Source organism: Globicephala melas, chromosome 16 (genome assembly GCF_963455315.2).
Source record: "Globicephala melas chromosome 16, mGloMel1.2, whole genome shotgun sequence".
Classification (NCBI taxonomy): Eukaryota; Metazoa; Chordata; class Mammalia; order Artiodactyla; family Delphinidae; genus Globicephala; species Globicephala melas.
Window position 1 is genome coordinate 83,836,286 of NC_083329.1, and position 20,230 is coordinate 83,856,515.

A 20,230-nucleotide genomic window follows, 5' to 3' on the forward strand; every position below is an offset into this window, starting at 1 on the left:
TTACTTTACTTCTGAATGTAAGACTCCATTAGTATAGGATAAAGTGTAGCCTAAAAATATAAATGTGCTGTATTCTATTCCATTCCACATCCTTTGATTCCAAGTTAAGAACCACTAGGTGAATTTGCCTCTAGCTCTAACATTCTGTTTTTAAATCAAATGTCAGGCGACATTGTGGTATGTGGTATTTTTCTCTAATAAATCAACTGCTATAGGTGGATTGTAGTTAGCTTTCTAAATCTTTGTTTAAATTGTGTGTTTTCTCCCCCACCCAGAGTAAAAGAAGCTGAAGAGGTATGTAGGCAGAAAAAGGGAAAATCACTTTATAAAATAAAACCAAGACATGACTCTGGAATTGTAAGTATTTACTCTGTTTTTTTAACTTGTGATTTTCTTTGGCTTTTAAGCACTCTTTTCTCAATATATACAAATTCATCTAATAATATTTTAATTATTTTCCTCTTAAGTTTGAACAAATAATGAGCCTCTGACTTAAAGAATCTCCTTTTCCTTCTGCCTTTAATCAGGCCCCAAAGGCTAAAAGAATCTCAGCATTCAGCATTCAAAGACTAACAATTAAGATAAATCCACTGAGGGGGTGCACGTATGTGTGTGGGGTTGCTGGCAGGGTTGGGGGCCATCGTTCACTTTCCTCATCACACACGGATCACAGCACAGCTGTTGTAATTGGATGAGCACCCTTGGGATCTAACACATGAAATGCCAGGTGCATTGTTGTCCTTTGCCGGGACCAGGGCTCAGGCTCTGCGGAGTCGGCTGCCCAGCAGCTGTCAGCCCACAGCCCGAGTGTAACAAGCCAAGGTGTTCCCTCTTTGTCCGCTCTCCCCTTCAAAATAAAACGCCAAGTTGTGCCCCCAGAGAGGAAAGGGTGGTGGAAATGACGAGTTTTCCCTTGTGGTACTGTCAGTGTTTAGTTGAGTGTTCGAGGGGTTGTCATTTGACCCCACAGAGTAAGTAAATGATGATGTTTTAGGCCTTAAAATAGGAGCAGTTTGAATTGAGTTAGTCTCATATAGTCTAAATGGAAGATATTCAAATAACCCAAATTGGAATACCATTTAACAGCTTTATTTAGAAAAAAGTTAGAAATTATATCTTCATTTAAAAGATTTTCCTTTCAGTTTCTCTGTATAAAAATCTTATGTAACAATAAGTATTTTATTATGGTTTGGTTTATGTTCTGTCTGTTTGATGAAAGTACAATCTTAAAGTACATGTATAGAATGAGCAGGAAGTTATTTATTAACCACAATTATGGAATTATAAGGATAGAAAAGAGTTAAATCACATTAACCATGAGATGAAGCCTCGATTCAATTTTCATATTTATGTATTTGCACACATAAATATGAGAAAATGAAAAAGGTGACCTGGTATTCTTTCATGTCGATTAGAAGCTAAATTTTCAAAACTTTTGTCCTCAAAAACATTCAGTGATTTGTCTTAGTGAAAATTCTAAAAGACAAAAGAGATTCTACTTCTATTTTATTCCTTTATCACTTTGTGTATCTTTAACCTTTTTTCAAAGAATTTGATCCAAATGAGAAGACCTTGTTTGGGTTATTCTAAACGCCATACATTTTTAAAGTTCTTCCTTCTAACTATAACTCTTCCCTGGTGCATTTATTTTCAGAAAGCGAAAATAAGCATGAAAACCTGAACAAAGAAAAGCAGAAAGAAAATGAGTCCCTGCAGCCACTTCCACAGAATTCAGCCGACCTAGGGCAGGAAGGAAACTCATCATTTTGATCACTTTTCTTCTTGGCCTCTTGCATAATCTTTGTGTTTTCCAGACAGTTCACTGATTGTTGAATTCTACTGTATATTAAAAAAAAAAAGAAAGGAAAAAAAGCAAAAGCAGTAGGCCAGTGGAGAATGTGACACCTTTTCTTTTTGTAAAAGTTTATGGTATTTTACCGATAGACCAAAACAGCATGTGTAAGAGGCAGTATCTGCATTAATTCTGAACATGCTAAACAGTAACCTTCAATTTAATGATGTGCAAATAGCCCTGTCACAGTGAAACACGTTCCGTTCTACTGACGACCAGTACTCCACATCACTGCATTTAGAGTTATGGTTAAAATGTTATTTCTAGTGAATTGTTTGTATCAGTTTCACGTCTACATATAAATTTTCTATTTTGAAATTGAAGTACCATTTATATATGTCATAGTCAAGGCTTTCCCAGCTCTTGGGTTGGTCTCTGTAACTATATATTTGTGAAAGAAGATTTTCATTTTTTTTTACTCATCAGATAATGAATAGAAAAGAATATAGCAAAAGGAAAACCCTTCCTATAAATCATTTAAAATAGGCAGGAATCAGAAATGAGGGTGTTTATCAACTATGTCCTTCGGGACCTTACATAAAGCCAATCTGCAGCAAAGGTCAATTAAACCAAAGCTGTGCCTCTCTGTACTTTTACCATTGCCCTTCACAAAGAAAATGACACAATTTTAAGGAATTTAAATAAATGATGCTCATAAAATTGCCAAACATGACTAACTGGTGGCAAAAAAAGAGTAACTTTTAGATGGATTGGCATCTACCTAGAACTTGTTACTTAAACCCAGCTGCCTGAGTATTGTGACCTGATTGGGGTTGTCTTTATGTGTTATGGCAGTTGATTAAAAACTATGAAATGAGTATGCAAGGATTTATGATCTAAAGGCACCTAGGAAAAGATTTTATTTTAGATTGAGAGGAAAAAAGTAAATCTTCCACTCTCTATGAAAGTATTTTAAAATCAGCTCCTGATGCGTTGTGATGGTTTTGTCTAACATTAATAGATATTTTAAAAAATTCTTTTAATGATATGTTTTGGGGTACAGCTGTGAATAAAGGGGAGAATGTGTTGCTAATGTAAACCAATCATGGAATCAACTTAAAAAGAAACTCTGAATCATAACTATGTTTGTATTTATGTAGAGTACGGTCCTTAGCTTTCAGTCTGTAGTCGACATGCACAGACACAGTAGTGGCTATCGGGTTGCTGTTCTGCTGTTCTCCTATCTCCTTCGGCCCCTCCATGTGTACATGACTTTCTTCAATGATATAATAGGGCATTTAACAGAGATCGCTATGTGCAATACTGTATTTAGTGTTTCTATTTTAATTTTTCTAGGATGTTAATTTATATGAAAATAAAATGAATAATAAAAGAGTTCTGTGCCTATTGTGTATGTATCACCTAAAGATACTTGCAAAATACTTACCATGAGGGTGGAATTAAGTTAGATCGTCTATGTCTGAAGATCCTTTTTAATTATTATTAATTTTTAAAAAATAAATCGATTTTATTTATTTTTATTTTTGGCTGTGTTGGGTCTTCGTTGCTGCGCATGGGCTTTCTCTAGTTGCAGCGAGCGGGGCTACTCTTCGTTGTGGTGCACAGTCTTCTCATTGTGGGTACTTCTCGTTGCAGAGCACGGGCTCTAGGCGCACGGGCTTCAGTAGTTGTGGCACATGGTCTCAGTAGTTGTGGCTCGCAGGCTTTAGAGCACAGACTCAGTAGTTGTGGCAGACATGGCATGTGGGATATTCCCAGGCCAGGGCTCATGTTCCCTGCATTGGCAGGCGGATTCCTAACCACTGCGCCACCAGGGAAGCCCCCTATTATTAATTTTTATTGGAGTATGGTTGCTTTACAATGTTGTATTAGCCTTCACTGCACACACAAAAAAATGAAACAGCCATACACATAAAGATATCCCCTCCCTTTTGGACTTCCCTCCCATTTAAGTTACCACAGTGCATTAGGTAGAGTTCCCTGTGCTATACAATATGTTCCCATCAGTTGTCTATTTTATACATACTATCAATATGTATATGTATGAATCCCAGTCTCCCAACTCTTCCCACCCCATCCCTTTCCCCCTTGGTATCCATGCATTTGTTCTCTACATCTGTGTCTCTTTCTGCTTTGCAAATAAGATCATCTATACCATTTTTCTAGATTCTACATATGTGTTATTATACGATATTTGCTTTTCTCTTTCTGACATACTTCACTCTGTATGACACTCTAGGTCCATCCGCGTCTCTGCAAATGACCCAACTTCATTCATTTTTATGGCTGAGTAATATTCAATTGTATGTATATACTACATCTTCTTTATTCATTACTCTGTTGATGGACATTTAGGCTGCTTCCATGACCTGGCTATTGTAAATAGTGCTGCTATGAACATTGGGGTGCATGTGTTTTTTTGAATTATGGTTTTCTCTGGGTATATGCCCAACAGTGGGATTGTTGGGTCATATGGTAGTTCTATTTTTAGTTTTTTAAGCAACCTCCATACTGTTCTCCATAGTGTCTGTATCAATTTACATTTCCACCAACAGTGCAGGAGGGTTCCCTTTTCTACACACCCTCTCCAACATTTATTGTTTGTAGGTTTTTTGTTGATGGCCATACTGACTGGTGTGAGATGATACCTCATTGTAGTTTTGATTTGCATTTCTCTAATAATTAGTGATGTTGAGCATCTTTTCATGTGTTTGTTGGCCATCTGTATGTCTTCTTTGGAGAAATGTCTATTTAGGTCTTGAAGATCTTTAACGTTTCTTATTTCAGGCTTAACAGTTGTTAGTAGTGAAGTATTTAATGAATGTTGGTCTTTAGAGATAACATAATCATTGTGCTACATCAAAACATTTTTAAAATTATTTCCTTATGCAATTTTAAGGAAGAAGTATTTCCCACTTATGGACACCAATGCATTAATATCTGAGAAGTCTTTTTTCTAAAAGTTAGAAATTTTATGCAAAAATTCATCTGATACAGATTAAGTGGTGATGGGTTATTGGAAGATGATAAAGCAGAGGACATTTTGGTACAAAGAGATGGATGTAGACAGGGAAATAGAAGGAATAAAATAGAAGCATTATGCTAATGGAAAAGCATGAAAAGACTTTCTTCATAAATAATCTTTGCATTTAGGTCTGATCTAATTTTTCATCACCTGTACACTGGCTTGTCATCTCCTTTGTGCCAAGGCCTGGTGCTAACTAATAACCGACATTTTAAAAGGAGAATATGGAGGGAGGGTGAAATGGGTAAAATGCCAACTGTATGATGATGGACAGAATCTAAACTTTTGGCAGTGAGCAGGCTGTAGTGTGTACATAAGTCGACATACAGTGTACACGTGAGAGTTATGTAATATTATAAATCAGTGTTAGCACAATAAAAAATAATTTAAAAAACTATAAAGGAAAAGAACTAAATGTCAAGTTGGGGGGAAAACGTGTAAAGCAACAATTAAAACTCATTGTAATGTCCAGTTCAAAGAGTGCAGAGTGCTAAATGCAGAGGCATGAGGAAGAGGTGAGTGCAGGGGAGAAGAGGAGGCCCTGTAGGCACCGGGAGCCTCACTTCTCTCAGACCTGCAACCAGGCGAGACTCAGGAGCAGGGCAGCCGCAGAAAGGGACTTTGTGCTGGGAGCTAAGGTAAGTTTATTACGGCTCGGAGGCTGGATGCCTGGAGTCCTGGGCGGGCGGGCAGCGGCGCTGACGTCACCCGGGAGCCTGTTTCAAGGGAGGTCTTAAACGTTCCAAATGGGAGTTTGGCGGACGTGAGGCGACCTTTCTAAGGAAGGGAAGGGCTGAGGAAAAAGCGTGGAACACCGAGGCCGAAGAGCCCGCCACCGCGTGGAAAAGTCGGCCCCGCAGAGAACAGGAGGAGGCGAGAGGCCGAGGCCGAAGACTTCCACCACGCCGGCGTCGTGCAGCGGAGCCAGGGAACCAGCCTGCACTGGCGACCGGACCCGGTTCCGGTGACCTGGCCCTCCCTGTGCCAGCGTGGGGACGGGGCGGAAACCGGCGTGAAGAAAGGCGCAGGGAGGCCTGAGACGCCCCTCCGTGAGGGCCGGGAACAGGGGCGGGTCACGGTGACAGGCCGGCCTCAGGGCTGTTACTCGACAGCCTGGCTCCGAGCATCAGTGAGGCGGCACGGGATCGGCGACCCTCAGGTTCCTGCAGAACCGCCTCTGCCGCGCCCTCCAAGAAAAGCAGCTGGGGGTCTTTACCCCTTAACCGGCTTCATTTCTTCTCAGCGCCTATCACCGCCTGACTGACGTCATGCAGTTGAAGTGGGGGCGGGGCAGGCGCGAGCTGTAGCCATTGGCCGGTGCTGCGGGCCCCATCCCTCCCACTTCTGTATAGAAGGAGCCCCAGCCGGGACTGAGGGGAAATGGTTTTCTGAGGTGCTGATCGGCCATCTTCTCGGTGGGCTAGCTTTCCGATTAAAGTCGTTATTCCTTCTTCCAGCAACTCGTCTCGGGGCGTATTGGCCCTTCATGCGGGAGCAGAAGGATCTTGGGCTCGGTAACGTCCTGTTCCTCTGGTCTGTGCATCTGCTTTTTTGGCCAGTTCTACACCGTTTTGGTGACCGTTGCTTGGCAATACTGTCTGAAGTGAGAGTGTGAGACGCCTCCAGCCTGTTCTTCTTTGTGAGGATCACTTTGGCTATTTGGGGTCCTTTGTGTTTCCACACAAGTATTAAGAGCATTTGCTCTATTTCTGTGAAAAATACCGTAGGAAGTTAGGCAGAGATTGCATTCACAGTGTACATTGCTTTGGGAAGAATGGACATTTTAAAAATACGAGTTCTTCCATTCCATGAGCATGGGATATCTTTCCATTTATTTGTGTCTTCTTCATTTTCTTCATCAACGTCTGGAAGTGTTCAGTGTGCAGGTCTTTCAACTCCTTGGTTAAATGTATTCCTTGGTAGTTTGTTCTTTTTGATGCTGTTGTCAATTGGATGGTTTATGTTCTGTTTCTGATGGTTTGGTTTTTGTGTTTAGAAGAGAAATTGATTTTTGTGTATTGATTTTGTAACTTTACGGAATTCATGTATTAGACTAATGGTGTTTTGATGGAATGATGTAGAAAATTGGGACTCCTCGAAAATCCCACTGTTTCTATCACATCCAGGTCATCCATAACATGGAAGACATAGTGGCTCCTACTAGCATCTAACAGAGTGCCTTTCAATTCCTTGTGGGCTCATACAGGGGTGATTAGGTTCACGACTTTGTGTGAAGTGGATCTGGGTAACAAGGCTTGGCTTCTATAAGGAAGTGTGACATTTTCTCTGCTTTTCTGGTGTGGGATTGACACGGTGTTTTGGAAAGTGAGTTACTATCCAGTAATTTCAAACATACAGAAAACTTGCAATAGCAAAACAAAGTCCTGTATATCTGCCTGCTCAGATTTCCCAGCTGTCCTTGCTTTCCTGCACTTGCCACTTCACACAAAATACACCAGTGCATTTTACCCAAAACAGGGCCACTCTTCTAGGGAACCAGCATGTAACCTCCAAATGAGGAAATTATGATGGTTTCCATGTTACAGTCCAATCCACAGGCCCACTTCAAATTTCACCAGCTGCTCCAACTCTAGGGAAATACCTTTTCCCATTCTGATCCAGTTTTATTTTCCTGGAACTATGACTGATACTTTCCTTCATTTTCACAACCTTGATGGATTTAAAGCACACAAGATGAGTATGATCTGCGCGACATTTTCTGTATTGTAACGTGTATCAGTACTTCATTCATTGTGTGCATGTATGTGTGTGTGATTATACAGATCATTTACCATTTAAGCCTTTTTAAGTACACCATTCTATAGTATTAACCACACTCACATTGTTGTACAAATATCTTACCCATCCATATTCAGAACTTTTCTATTTTCACCAGTGAATCTGTGTACCCATTAAAGACGAATTCTCCTCAGTCCCTGGCAAAAATATTCTACTTTCTGCCTTTGAATTTGACTTCTACGGGTACTTCATATAGGTGGAATCATGTCATTTTGTTCTGTTTGTGACAGGATTTTTCACTTATTATAATGACTTCAAGGTTCATGTATGTGGTAGCACGTGTCAGAATGTCCTTCGTTTTTCAGCCTGAATTCCATTCATCTGTGTGTATACAACCACATTTAGTTTATCCACTCATCCATCAATGGACAGTTGGGTTGCTTGCACCTTTTGCTATTGAGGTGAATGCTGATCTGAAGAAGGGTATACCCATATCTGTTCCAGTCCCTGCTTTCAATGTTTTAGGTGTATACACTGATGTGGAATTGGTGGATCATAGGTGAATTCTATGTTGAAGTTTTTGAGGAACAGGAACACTGTTTTCCATAGAGGCTGCACCATTTCACTTGATTCCTTTTATGGCAGAATAATAGGGCAATTTATGGATCAACCCTATGTTGTTTATCCATTTACCCATCAGTGGGCATTTGCACCATTTCTACCTTTTGTCTCTTGTGAACAGCACAGCTATCTATACATGTACACATGTTTTCAATTCTTTGGGGTATATATCTAGGAGTGGAGTTGTTGAGCTGTATTGTAACTGTATATTCACATCATAAACATAGGTTGTATCCTTTTCAGTTTCCACAAGTAGTGTTTAAAGTTTCCAGCTTCTCTGCATTGTTGTCAACATTTGTTATTTTTGTACTTATTTTTTTAATTAATTAATTTTATTTTTGGCTCCATTGTGTCTTCGATGCTGCACGCAGGCCCTCTCCAGTTGTGGCGAGCGGGGGCCACTCTTCATGCAGTGCGCGAGCCTCTCACTGCGGTGGTTTCTCTTGTTGCAGAGCACAGGCTCCAGGCACGCGGGCTTCAGTAGTTGTGGCATGCGGGCATCAGCTGTTGTGGCTCACAGGCTCTAGAGCGCAGGCTCAGTAGTTGTGGTGAACGGGCTTAGTTGCTCTGCGGCATGTGGGGTCTTCCCAGACCAGGAATCGACCCCGTGTCCCCTGCATTGGCAGGTGGATGCTTAACCACTGTGCCACCAGGGAAGTCCCAACATTTGTCATTTTTATTTTTTTGCAGTACGCAGGCCTCTCACTGTTGTGGCCTCTCCCATTGCGGAGCACAGGCTCCGGACGCGCAGGCTCAGCGGCTATGGCTCACAGGCCTAGCCGCTCCGCGGCATGTGGGATCTTCCCGGACCGGGGCATGAACCCGTGTCCCCTGCATCGGCAGGCGGACTCTCAACCACTGCACCACCAGGGAAGCCCACATTTGTTATTTTTAAATTTTCTTGATAATAACCATTTTAGAGTGTGTGAGGAGTTATTGCATTGTGGTATTAATTTGCATTTCCCTCCTATCTTGTCAACTGCTTGGTGACCATTTGCATGTCTTGTGTGGGGAAGAGATGATTTGAGTCCTTTGTCCATATCTAAAATTGGGTTGTCAGTCTGCGTTGATGAGTGGTAAAAGTTCTTGATATATACTAAATAAAGACTCATCAGATATATAATGTGGAAGTATTTTCTTCCATTCCGTGGGCTGTCTTTTCACTTTCTGTATTGCATCTTTTGATGCACAAAGATTTTTAATTTTGAGGAAATCCAATTTTGTTTTTTTCATTTTGTTGCTTGTGCCTTGCTGTCAGATCTAAGGAACCACTGCTAAATCCAAGGTTAGGAAGGTTTATCCCCATGTTTTATTGGAGAGTTTATACAGTCGTGCCTCAGTGTCTGTAGGGGACTGGTTCCAGGACACCACGCAGATACCAAAATTCACAGATGCTCAAGTCTCTTATAATAAATGGTTTGGTATTTGCAAATAACCTAGGCACATCTTCCTGTATACTTTAAATCATCTCTAGGTTACTTATAATAACTAATATAATATAAAGGCTGTATAAATGTTGTAAATACAATATAAATGCTATGTAAATAGTTGCTGGTTTGTGGCAAATTCAAGTTTTTCTTTTTGAAACACTTTCAAATATTTTTTTCTTATATTTTTGATCTGGAGTTGGTTGAATCCGTGGATGTGGAACCCGTGGATACAAGGGGCTGACTGAAATTTTACTTTTTACATTTAAGCCTTTTATGTATTTTGAGATACTTTTTAGTATGTGGCATGAGGTAAGGGTCAAGTTTCATTCTGCTGCATGTGGATAGCCAATTGCCTAGCAGCACCATTTGTTGAAAACACCATTTCCTCCCAATTTGGTGCTGTGGACTGTTGTGTAAAGTCAGTTCATCATAGATGGATGGTGTATTTCTTGGATCTCCATTCAATTCCATCTGTCTATATGTTTTTATTTGTTGTTGTTGATGTTTTGGCCATGCCATGCAGCTTGTAGGATCTTAGTTCCCGCACCAGGGATTGAACCCGTGCCCTTGCAGTAGAAGCACAGAGTCTTAACCACTGGACTGCCAGGGAAGTCCACATCCATCTATATGTATATCTTCATGCCAGCATCACAGTGTGTTCCCACACAGTGGGGAAGTGTGCACCTCCAACTTTTATTTCCTTTGCAAAAATTGTCTTGGCTCTTTGGGGTCTCTTGAAATCCCATATTTTGGGGTGTCCTATTCTGCTCCCCTTTACATGGGTATACCCCGATTTGCTTATGCATTCATCTGAAGACAATAAGGTTTAGACATTATAAGTCTAAATGATTCCTTTAAGGTTTAGACATTATAAGTAGAGTTCCGTGCATAATAGCGTCCTTGTTTCTGTTTGCATATAGATTAGTAGTGCCATTGTGTGAAAACTGGAGGCATGATGGGTGGATCTTAAGGTGTGAAAATTGTTTGGCTTGGAAAATACTGCCAAACTGTATCTCAAGAGGCCGTGTGTGCGTTCCATCAGCAATGGAGAGTTGCTGTTGTTCCTCACCCTCCAGTGATCTCTATCGTCAATGTGTGAGGAGCTAGGCAGTTCTAACTGGGGTGCAGATCTGTCTTGTTGTTTTACTTTGTGATTCCCTGAGGGTATACGGTGCTGATCCAATTTTTGTCCACTTATTATCTGTATATCTTCTCTGACCAGGTGTCTTTTTCGACCTTTACCCAGTTTTTTATGCAGCTGTTTGTTTTATAGTTCTTTGTGTAATGTGAGTACAAATTCTTTATCAGATATGTGTTTTGTAAATATTTCTCTCTCAGTTTTTTTGCTTGTCTTTTAGTTTTCTGAATAAGATACTTAACCGAGTAGAAATTTTTTAATTTTATAAAGTACATGTTACTAATTTTTTCTTTTTGTGTGTGGGCTGTGCGTGTTGTGTGTTAAAAGTCAAAGCTCATGATCTATGTGACCAAACCCATGGCCATGTAGGTTTTCTTCTATTTTTTTTTATACTGTTCGTAGTTTTCTATTTTGAATTTGCCTGTGGACAATGTTGAATGACTTTTGGTGTAAGTTGTAAAGTTTGCGTCTACATTCAGTTCATTGCATATGGTTTCTAATTGTTCTATATCTATTTTTCTAGAAGTCTGGGGATCTTTGCCTGCATCTGTTTGGACTTCCAAAATGTAGTTGTTACAGCAGGATGGCCAGCAGGGATCTAGGCCTCCACTGAACTGTGGGCAGGTGCAGCCTGCATATCACAGTTAGCAGCCAGAGGTTGACAAGCTCACCACTCTTTCCACAGCAGTGCCTGTCTATTCTGCCCGAAGTCTTGGCTCTGTGCACAGCTGACAGGAGCCTGGTCTCCTCAGGACCTACTGGGGGTTTGGCCTTGGGACAACTTGGGGCTACGTTCACATTGAGAGGAGCTCATTTTCCTCAGGACCAGCTGGGAAGGGCCACCATGGGAAGAAAAGATGAGGAAAAAGTGGGGAGAAGTATCTTGTGTGTGGCTGACTGCTGGGAGAGCGTCTGTCTTCAGCAGAAAATTGTGGGTTTTAGTGAGTTTTGTGTGCAGTGTTGATGGTGTCCAGTGTCCTTCTTTGGCTTGTGGTGTTCTGTTTTCCAGGTGATTTATTGAAGGGACTGTCCTTTCCCTGGTGTATGTCCTTTGCAACTTTGTCATCAGCTAACTCACCACATACGTGTGGGTTTATTCCTGCATTCTGTCTTCTATTCCTCTGGCTCATGTGCCTCTTTTGTGCCATTTCAACATGGTTTGCTTATGTAGCTTTGTAATATGGTTTAAGACATGCAATGAGTTTCCTCCAGCTGCTGTTCTCCTTTCTCAGGATTCCCTTGGCTGTTTGGGGTCCTACATGGTTCCATACAAATGTCAAGATTGTTTGTTCAGTTTCTGTGAAAAATGCTATTGGGAGGGAGAGGACTGAGGTTTGTGGCGTGAACACAGCCTGCGGGGTTAGTCCACCATGGCTGGCTGGGAGGGAGTCTGGGGAAATGTCTGGACCTGCCGAAGAGGCAAGAGACTTTTTCTTCCCTCTTTGTTTCCTGGTGCATGAGGAGAGGGGATTAAGAGCACTGCTTAAAGGAGCTCCAGAGATGGGCGTGAGCTGCAGCTAAAAGCGCGAACCACAGAGATGGTCATGAGATGATAAGGCTGCTGCTGCCACCACCAAGAAGCCTGTATGCGAGCACAGATCACTATCCACACCCCCCTTCCAGGGACCCTGTGCAGCCCACCACTGCCAGGGTCCCGGGATCCAGGGACAACTTCCCCAGGAGAATGCATGGCACACCTCAGGCTGGTGCAATGTCACGCCAACCTCTACTGCTGCAGGCTTGCCCCGCACTCCATGCCCCTCCCTCCCGCTGGCCTGAGTGAGCCAGAGTCCCCAAAGCAGCTGCTCCTTTAACCACGTCCTGTCTGAGCAAAGAACAGACTCCCTCTGTTGACCTACACGCAGAGATGGGGCCAAATCCAAAGCTGAGCCCCTGGGAGCTGTGAGAACAAAGAAGAGAAAGGGAAATCTCTCCCAGAAGCCTCAGGAGCAGCGGATTAAAGCTCCACAATCAACCTGATGTAGCCTGCATCTGTGGAATACATGAATAGACAACGAATCATCCCAAATTGAGAAGGTGGACTTTGAGAACAAGATTTATGATTTTTTCTTATTTTTGTGAGTGTGTATGTGTATGCTTCTGTGTGAGATTTTTTATGTATAGCTTTGCTTCCACCATTGGTCCTAGGGTTCTATCTGTCCTTTTTAAAAAAAATTTTTTTTCTTAATAATTATTTTTATCTTAATAACTTTATTATATTTTATCTTACTTTATTTTATTTTACTTTATCTTCTTTCTTTTTTCCTTCCTTCCCTCCTTCCTTCCTTCCTCCCTCCCTCCCTCCCTCCTTTCTTTCTTTCTTTCTTTCTTTCTACTTCTACTAATTCTTTCTTTCTAATTTTTCTCCATTTATTCTGAGCCGTGTGAATGAAAGGCTCTTGGTGTTGCAGCCAGGAGCCAGTGCTGTGCCTCTGAGGTGGGAGAGCCAAATTCAGGAAACTGGTTCACAAGAGACCTCCCAGCTCCACATAATATCAAATGACGAAAATCTACCAGAGATCTCCATCTCAACACCGGCACTCAGCTTTACTCAACGACCAGCAAGCTACAGTGCTGGACACCCTGTGCCAAACAACTAGCAAGACAGGAACAACCCATCCTATTAGCAGAGAGGCTGCCTAAAATCATAATAAGTCCACAGACACCCCAAAACACACCACCAGATGTGGACCTGCCCACCAGAAAGAAAAGATCCAGCCTCATCCACCAGAATACAGGCACTAGTCCCCTCCATGAGGAAGCCTACGCAACCCACTGAACCAACCTTAGCCACTGGGGACAGACACCAAAAAAAAAAAAACGGGAACTATGAACATGCTGCCTGCAAAAAGGAGACCCCAAACACAGTAAGATAAGCAAAATGAGAAGACAGAAAAACACACCACAGATGAAGGAGCAAGATAGAAACCCACCAGACCTAATAAATGAAGAGGAAATAGGCAGTCTACCTGAAAAATAATTCAGAATAATGATAGTAAAGATGGCCCAAAATCTTGGAAATAGAATAGACAAAATGCAAGAAACATTTAACAAGGACCTAGAAGAAATAAAGGTGAAACAAACAATGATGAACAATGCAATAAATGAAATGAAAAATACTCTAGATGGGATCAATAGCAGAATAACTGAGGCAGAAGAACGGATAAGTGACCTGGAAGATAAAATAGTGGAAATAACTACTGCAGAGAATAAAGAAAAACGAATGAAAGGAACTGAGGAGAGTCTCAGAGACCTCTGGAACAACATTAAATGCACCAACGTTCGAATTATAGGAGTTCCAGAAGAAGAAGAAAAAAGAAAGGGACTGAGAAAATATTTGAAGAGATTATAGTTGAAAACTTCCCTAATATGGGAAAGGAAATAGTTAATCAAGTCCAGGAAGCACAGAGAGTCCCATACAGGATAAATCCAAGGAGAAATACGCCAAGACACATATTAATCAAACTGTCAAAAATTAAAAACAAAGAAAGCATATTAAAAACAACAAATAACACACAACGGAATCCCCATAAGGTTAACAGCTGATCTTTCAGCAGAAACTCTGCAAACCAGAAGGGAGTGGCAGGACATATTGAAAGTGATGAAGGATAAAAACCTGCAACCAAGATTACTCTACCCAACAAGGATCTCATTCAGATTTCATGGAGAAATTAAAACGTTTACAGACAAGCAAAAGCTGAGCGGGTTCAGCACCACCAAACCAGCTTTACAACAAATGCTAAAGGAACTTCTCTAGGCAAGAAACACAAGAGAAGGGAAAGACCTACAAAAACGAACCCAAAACAGTTTAGAAAATGGGAATAGGAACATACATATCAATAATTACCTTAAATGTAAATGGACTAAATGCTCCCACCAAAAGACACAGATTGGCTGAATGGATACAAAAACAAGATCCATATATATGTTGTCTACAAGAGACCCACCTCAGACCTAGAGACACATACAGACTGAAAGTAAGGGGATGGAAAAAGATATTCCATGCAAATGGAAACAAAAAGAAAGCTAGAGTAGCAATTCTCATATCAGCAAAATAGACTTTAAAATAAAGACTATTAAAAGAGACAAAGAAGGAAACTACATAATGATAAAGGGATCAATCCAAGAAAAAGATATAACAATTGTAAATATTTATGAACCCAACATAGGAGCACCTCGATACATAAGGCAAATACTAACAGCCATAAAAGGGTAAATCGACAGTAACAGATTCATAGTAGGGGACTTTAACACCCCACTTTCACCAATGGACAGATCATCCAAAATGAAAATAAATAAGGAAACACAAGCTTTAAATTATACATTAAACAAGATGGACTTAATTGATATTCATAGGACGCTCCATGCAAAAACAACAGAATACACATTTTTCTCAAGTGCTCATGGAACAATCTCCAGGATAGATCATATCTTGGGTCACAATTCAAGCCTTGGTAAAATTAATAAAAGTGAAATTGTATCAAGTATCTTTTCCGACCACAATGCTCTGAGACTAGATATCAATTACATGAAAAGATCTGTAAAAAATACAAACACATGGAGGCTAAACAATACACTACTTAATAACTAAGTGATCACTGAAGAAATCAAAGAGGAGATTAAAAAAAAAGAGGAGATAAAGAAATACCTAGAAACAAATGACAATGGAGATACAATGACCCAACACCTATGGGATGCAGCAAAAGCAGTTCTAAGAGGGAAGTTTATAGCAATACAAGCCCACCTTAAGAAACAGGAAACATCTTGAATAAACAACCTAACCTCGTACCTAAAGCAATTAGAGAAGAAGAACAAAAAAAAACCCCAAACTTAACAAAAGGAAAGAAATCATAAAAATCAGATCAGAAATAAATGAAAAAGAAATGAAAACGATAGCAAAGATCAATAAAATTAAAAGCTGGTTCTTTAAGAAGATAAACAAAATAGATAAACCATTAGCCAGACTCATCAAGAAAAAAAGGGAGAAGACTCAAATCAATAGAATTAGAAATGAAAAAGGAGAACTAAAAACTGACACTGCAGAAATACAAAAGATCATGAGAGATTACTACAAGCAACTCTATGCCAATAAATTGGACATCCTGGAAGAAATGGACAAATTCTTAGAAATACACAACCTGCCAAGACTGAATAAGGAAGAAATAGAAAATATGAACAGACCAATCACAAGCACTGAAATTGAAACTGTGATTAAAAATCTTCCAACAAGCAAAAGCCCAGGACCATATGGCTTCACAGGCGAATTCTATCAAACATTTAGAGAAGAGCTAACACCTATCCTTCTCAAACTCTTCCAAAATATAGCAGAAGGAGGAACACTCTCAAATTCCTTCTACAAGGCCACCATCACCTTGATACCAAAACCAGACAAGGATGTCACAAAGAAAGACAATACAGGACAATAACACTGATGAGCACAATGCAAAAATCCTGAAAAAAATACTAGCAAATAGAATCCAACAGCACATTAAAAGGATCATACACCATGATCAAGTGGGGTTTGTTCCAGGAATGCAAGGATTCTTCAATATATGCAAATCAATCAACGTGATAAACCATATTAACAAATTGAAGGAGAAAAACCATATGATCATCTCAATAGATGCAGAGAAAGCTTTTGACAAAATTCAACACCCATTTATGATAAAAACCCTGCAGAAAGTAGGCATAGAGCAAACTTTCCTCAACATAGTAAGGGCCATAAATGACAAACCCACAGCGAACATCATCCTCAATGGTGAAAAAGTGAAAGCATTTCCACTAAGATCAGAAACAAAACAAGGTTGCCCACTCTCACCACTCTTATTCAACATAGTTTTGGAAGTTTTAGCCATAGCAATCAGAGAAGAAAAGGAAATAAAAGGAATCCAATTTGGAAAAGAAGAAGTAAAGCTGTCACTGTTTGCAGATGATATGATACTATACATAGAGAATCCTAAACATGCTACCAGAAAACTACTAGAGCTAATCAATTGAATTTGGTAAAGTTGCAGGATACAAAATTAATGCACAGAAATCTCTGGCATTCCTATACACTAATGATGAAAAATCTGAAAGTGAAATCAAGAAAACACTCCCATTTACCACTGCAACAAAAAGAATAAAATATCTAGGAATAAACCTACCTAAGGAGACAAAAGACCTGTATGCAGAAAATTATAAGACACTGATGAAAGAAATTAAAGATGATACAAATAGATGGAGAGATATACCATGTTCTTGGATTGGAAGCATCAACATTGTGAAAATGACTCTACTACCCAAAGCACTCTACAGATTCAATGCAATCCCTATCAAACTACCACTGGCATTTTTCACAGAACTAGAACAAAAAATTTCACAATTTGTATGGAAACACAAAAGACCCCGAATAGCCAAAGCAATCTTGAGAACAATAAACGGAGCTGGATGAATCAGGGTCCCTGACTTCAGACTATACTACAAAGCTACAGTAATCAAGACAGTATGGTACTGGCACAAAAACAGAAAGATAGATCAATGGAACATAATAGAAAGCCCAGAGATAAACCCAGACACATATGGAGGAGGCAGGAATGTACAGTGGAGAAAGGACAGCCTCTTCAATAAGTGGTGCTGGGAAAATTGGACAGGTACATGTAGAAGTATGAGATTAGATCACTCCCTAACACCATACACAAAAATAAGCTCAAAATGGATTAAAGACCTAAATGTAAGTCCAGAAACTATCAAACTCTTAGAAGAAAACAGGCAGAACACTCTGTGACATAAATCACAGCAAGATCCTTTTTGACCCACCTCCTAGAGAAATGGAAATAAAAACAAAAATAAACAAATGGACCCAATGAAACTTAAAAGCTTTTGCAGAGCAATGGAAACCATAAACAAGACCAAAAGACAACGCTCAGAATGGGAGAAAATATTTGCAAATGAAGCAAATGACAAAGGATTAATTTCTAAAATTTACAAGCAGCTCATGCAGCTCAATAGCAAAAAAACAAACAACCCAATCCAAAAATGGGCAGAAGACCTAAACTGACATTTCTCCAAAGAAGATATACAGACTGCCAACAAACACATGAAAGAATGCTCAACATCATTAATCATTAGAGAAATTAAAACTACAATGAGATATCATCTCACACCAGTCAGAATGGCCATCACCATAAAATCTAGAAACAATAAATGCTGGAGAGGGTGTGGAGAAAAGGGAACATTCTTGCACTGCTGGTGGAAATGTGAATTGGTACAGCCACTATGGAGAAAAGTATGGAGGTTATTTTAAAAAGTACAAGTAGAACTACCATATGACCTAGGAATCCCACTACTGGGCATATACCCTGAGAAAACCATAATTCAAAAAGAGTCATGCACCAAAATGTTCATTGCAGCTCTATTTACAATAGCCTGGAGATGGAAACAACCTACGTGCCCATCATCGGATGAATGGATAAAGAAGATGTGGCATATATATACAATGGAATATTACTTATCCATAAAAAGAAACAAAATTGAGCTATTTGTAATGAGGTTGATAGACCTAGAGTCTGTCATACAGAGTGAAGTACGTCAGAAAGAGAAAGACAAATACCGTATGCTAACACATATATTATGGAATTTAAGGGAAAAAATGTCATGAAGAACCTAGGAGTAAGACAGGAATAAAGACACAGACCTACTAGAGAACAGACTTGAGGATATGGGGAGGGGGAAGGTGAGCTGTGACAAAGCGAGAGAGAGGCATGGACATATATACACTACCAAACATAAGGTAGATAGCTAGTGGGAAGCAGCCGCATAGCACAGGGAGACCAGATCAGTGCTTTGTGACCGCCTGGAGGGGTGGGATATGGAGGGTGGGAGGGAAGGAGATGCAAGAGGGAATAGACATGGGAACATACGTATATGTATAACTGATTCACTTTGTTATAAAGCAGAAACTAACATACCATTGTAAAGAAATTATACCCCAATAAAGATGTTTAAAAAAAAAAAGTTCTAAGAGGGAAGTTTATAGCAATACAATCCTACCTTAAGGAACAGGAAGCATCTCGAATAAACAACCTAACCGTGCACATAAAGCAATTAGAGAAAGAAGAACAAAAATACGCCGAAGTTAGCAGAATGAAAGAAATCATAAAAATCAGATCAGAAATAAATGAAAAAGAAATGAAGGAAATGATAGCAAAGATAAATAAAACTAAAAGCTGTTTCTTTGAGAAGATAAACAAAGTTGATAAACCATTCGCCAGACCCATCAAGAACAAAAGGGAGAAGACTCAAATCAATAGAACTAGAAATGAAAAAGGAAAAGTAACAACTGACACTACAGAAATACAAAAGATCATGAGAGATTACTACAAGCACCTCTATGCCAATAAAATGCACAAACTGGAAGAAATGGACAAATTCTTAGAAATGCACAACCTGCCACTACTGAATCAGGAAGAAATAGAAAATATGAATAGACCAATCACAAGCACTGAAATTGAAATTGTGATTAAAAATCTTCCAACAAATAAAAGCCGAGGACCAGATGGCTTCACAGGCAAATTCTGTCAAACCTTTAGAGAAGAGCTAACACCTGTCGTTCTCAAACTCTTCCAAGATATAGCAGAGGGAGGAACACTCCTAAACTCATTCTACAAGGCCACCATCACCTTGATATCAAAACAAGAAAAGGATGTCACAAAGAAAGAAAACTACAGGCCAATATCACTGATGAACATAGATGCAAAAATCTCAACAAAATACTAGCAAACAGAGTCCAACAGCACATTAAAAGGATCATACACCATGATCAAGTGGGATTTATTCCAGGAATGCAAGGATTCTTCAATATACGCAAATCAATCAATGTGATAAACCATATTAACAAATTGAATGAGAAAAAACATGATCATCTCAATAGATGTAGGGAAAGCTTTTGATGAAATTCAACACCGATTTATGATAAAAACCCTGCAGAAAGTAGGCATAGAGCGAACTTTTCTCAACATAATAAAGGCCATATATGAAAAACCACAGCCAACATCGTCCTCAATGGTGAAAAGTGAAAGCATTTCCACTAAGTTCAGAAATAAGACAAGGTTGCCCAACCTCACTACTTTTATTCAACATAGTTTTGGAAGTTTTAGCCACAGCAATCAGAGAAGAAAAGGAAATAAAAGGAATCCAATTCGGAAAAGAAGAAATAAAGCTGTCACTGTTTTCAGATGACATGACACTGTACATAGAGAATCCTAAAAATGCTACCAAAAAAAACTACTAGAGCTAATCAATTGAATTTGGTAAAGTTGCAGGATACAAAATTAATGCACAGAAATCTCTGGCATTCCTATACACTAATGATGAAAAATCTGAAAGTGAAATAAAGAAAACACTCTCATTTACCATTGCAACAAAAAGAATAAAATATCTAGGAATAAACCTACCTAAGGAGACAAAAGACCTGTATGCAGAAA

General features: G+C 39.7%; 1 protein-coding gene across 2 annotated transcripts in view; it reads left to right on the top strand.

Annotated features, from left to right (window-relative positions):
• FMN2 (formin 2) overlaps positions 1 to 3,187 on the top strand; it is a 310,405-nt gene extending 307,218 nt beyond the window's left edge. For both annotated transcript variants that reach the window (XM_060286264.1, XM_060286265.1), the window contains 2 exons: positions 276 to 357; positions 1,655 to 3,187. In XM_060286264.1, the coding sequence (XP_060142247.1) occupies positions 276 to 357; positions 1,655 to 1,681 (109 nt within the window). In that variant the 3' untranslated portion in view covers positions 1,682 to 3,187. The remainder of the gene's footprint in view (positions 1 to 275; positions 358 to 1,654) is intronic.
• The last annotated feature ends 17,043 nt before the right edge of the window (positions 3,188 to 20,230 follow it).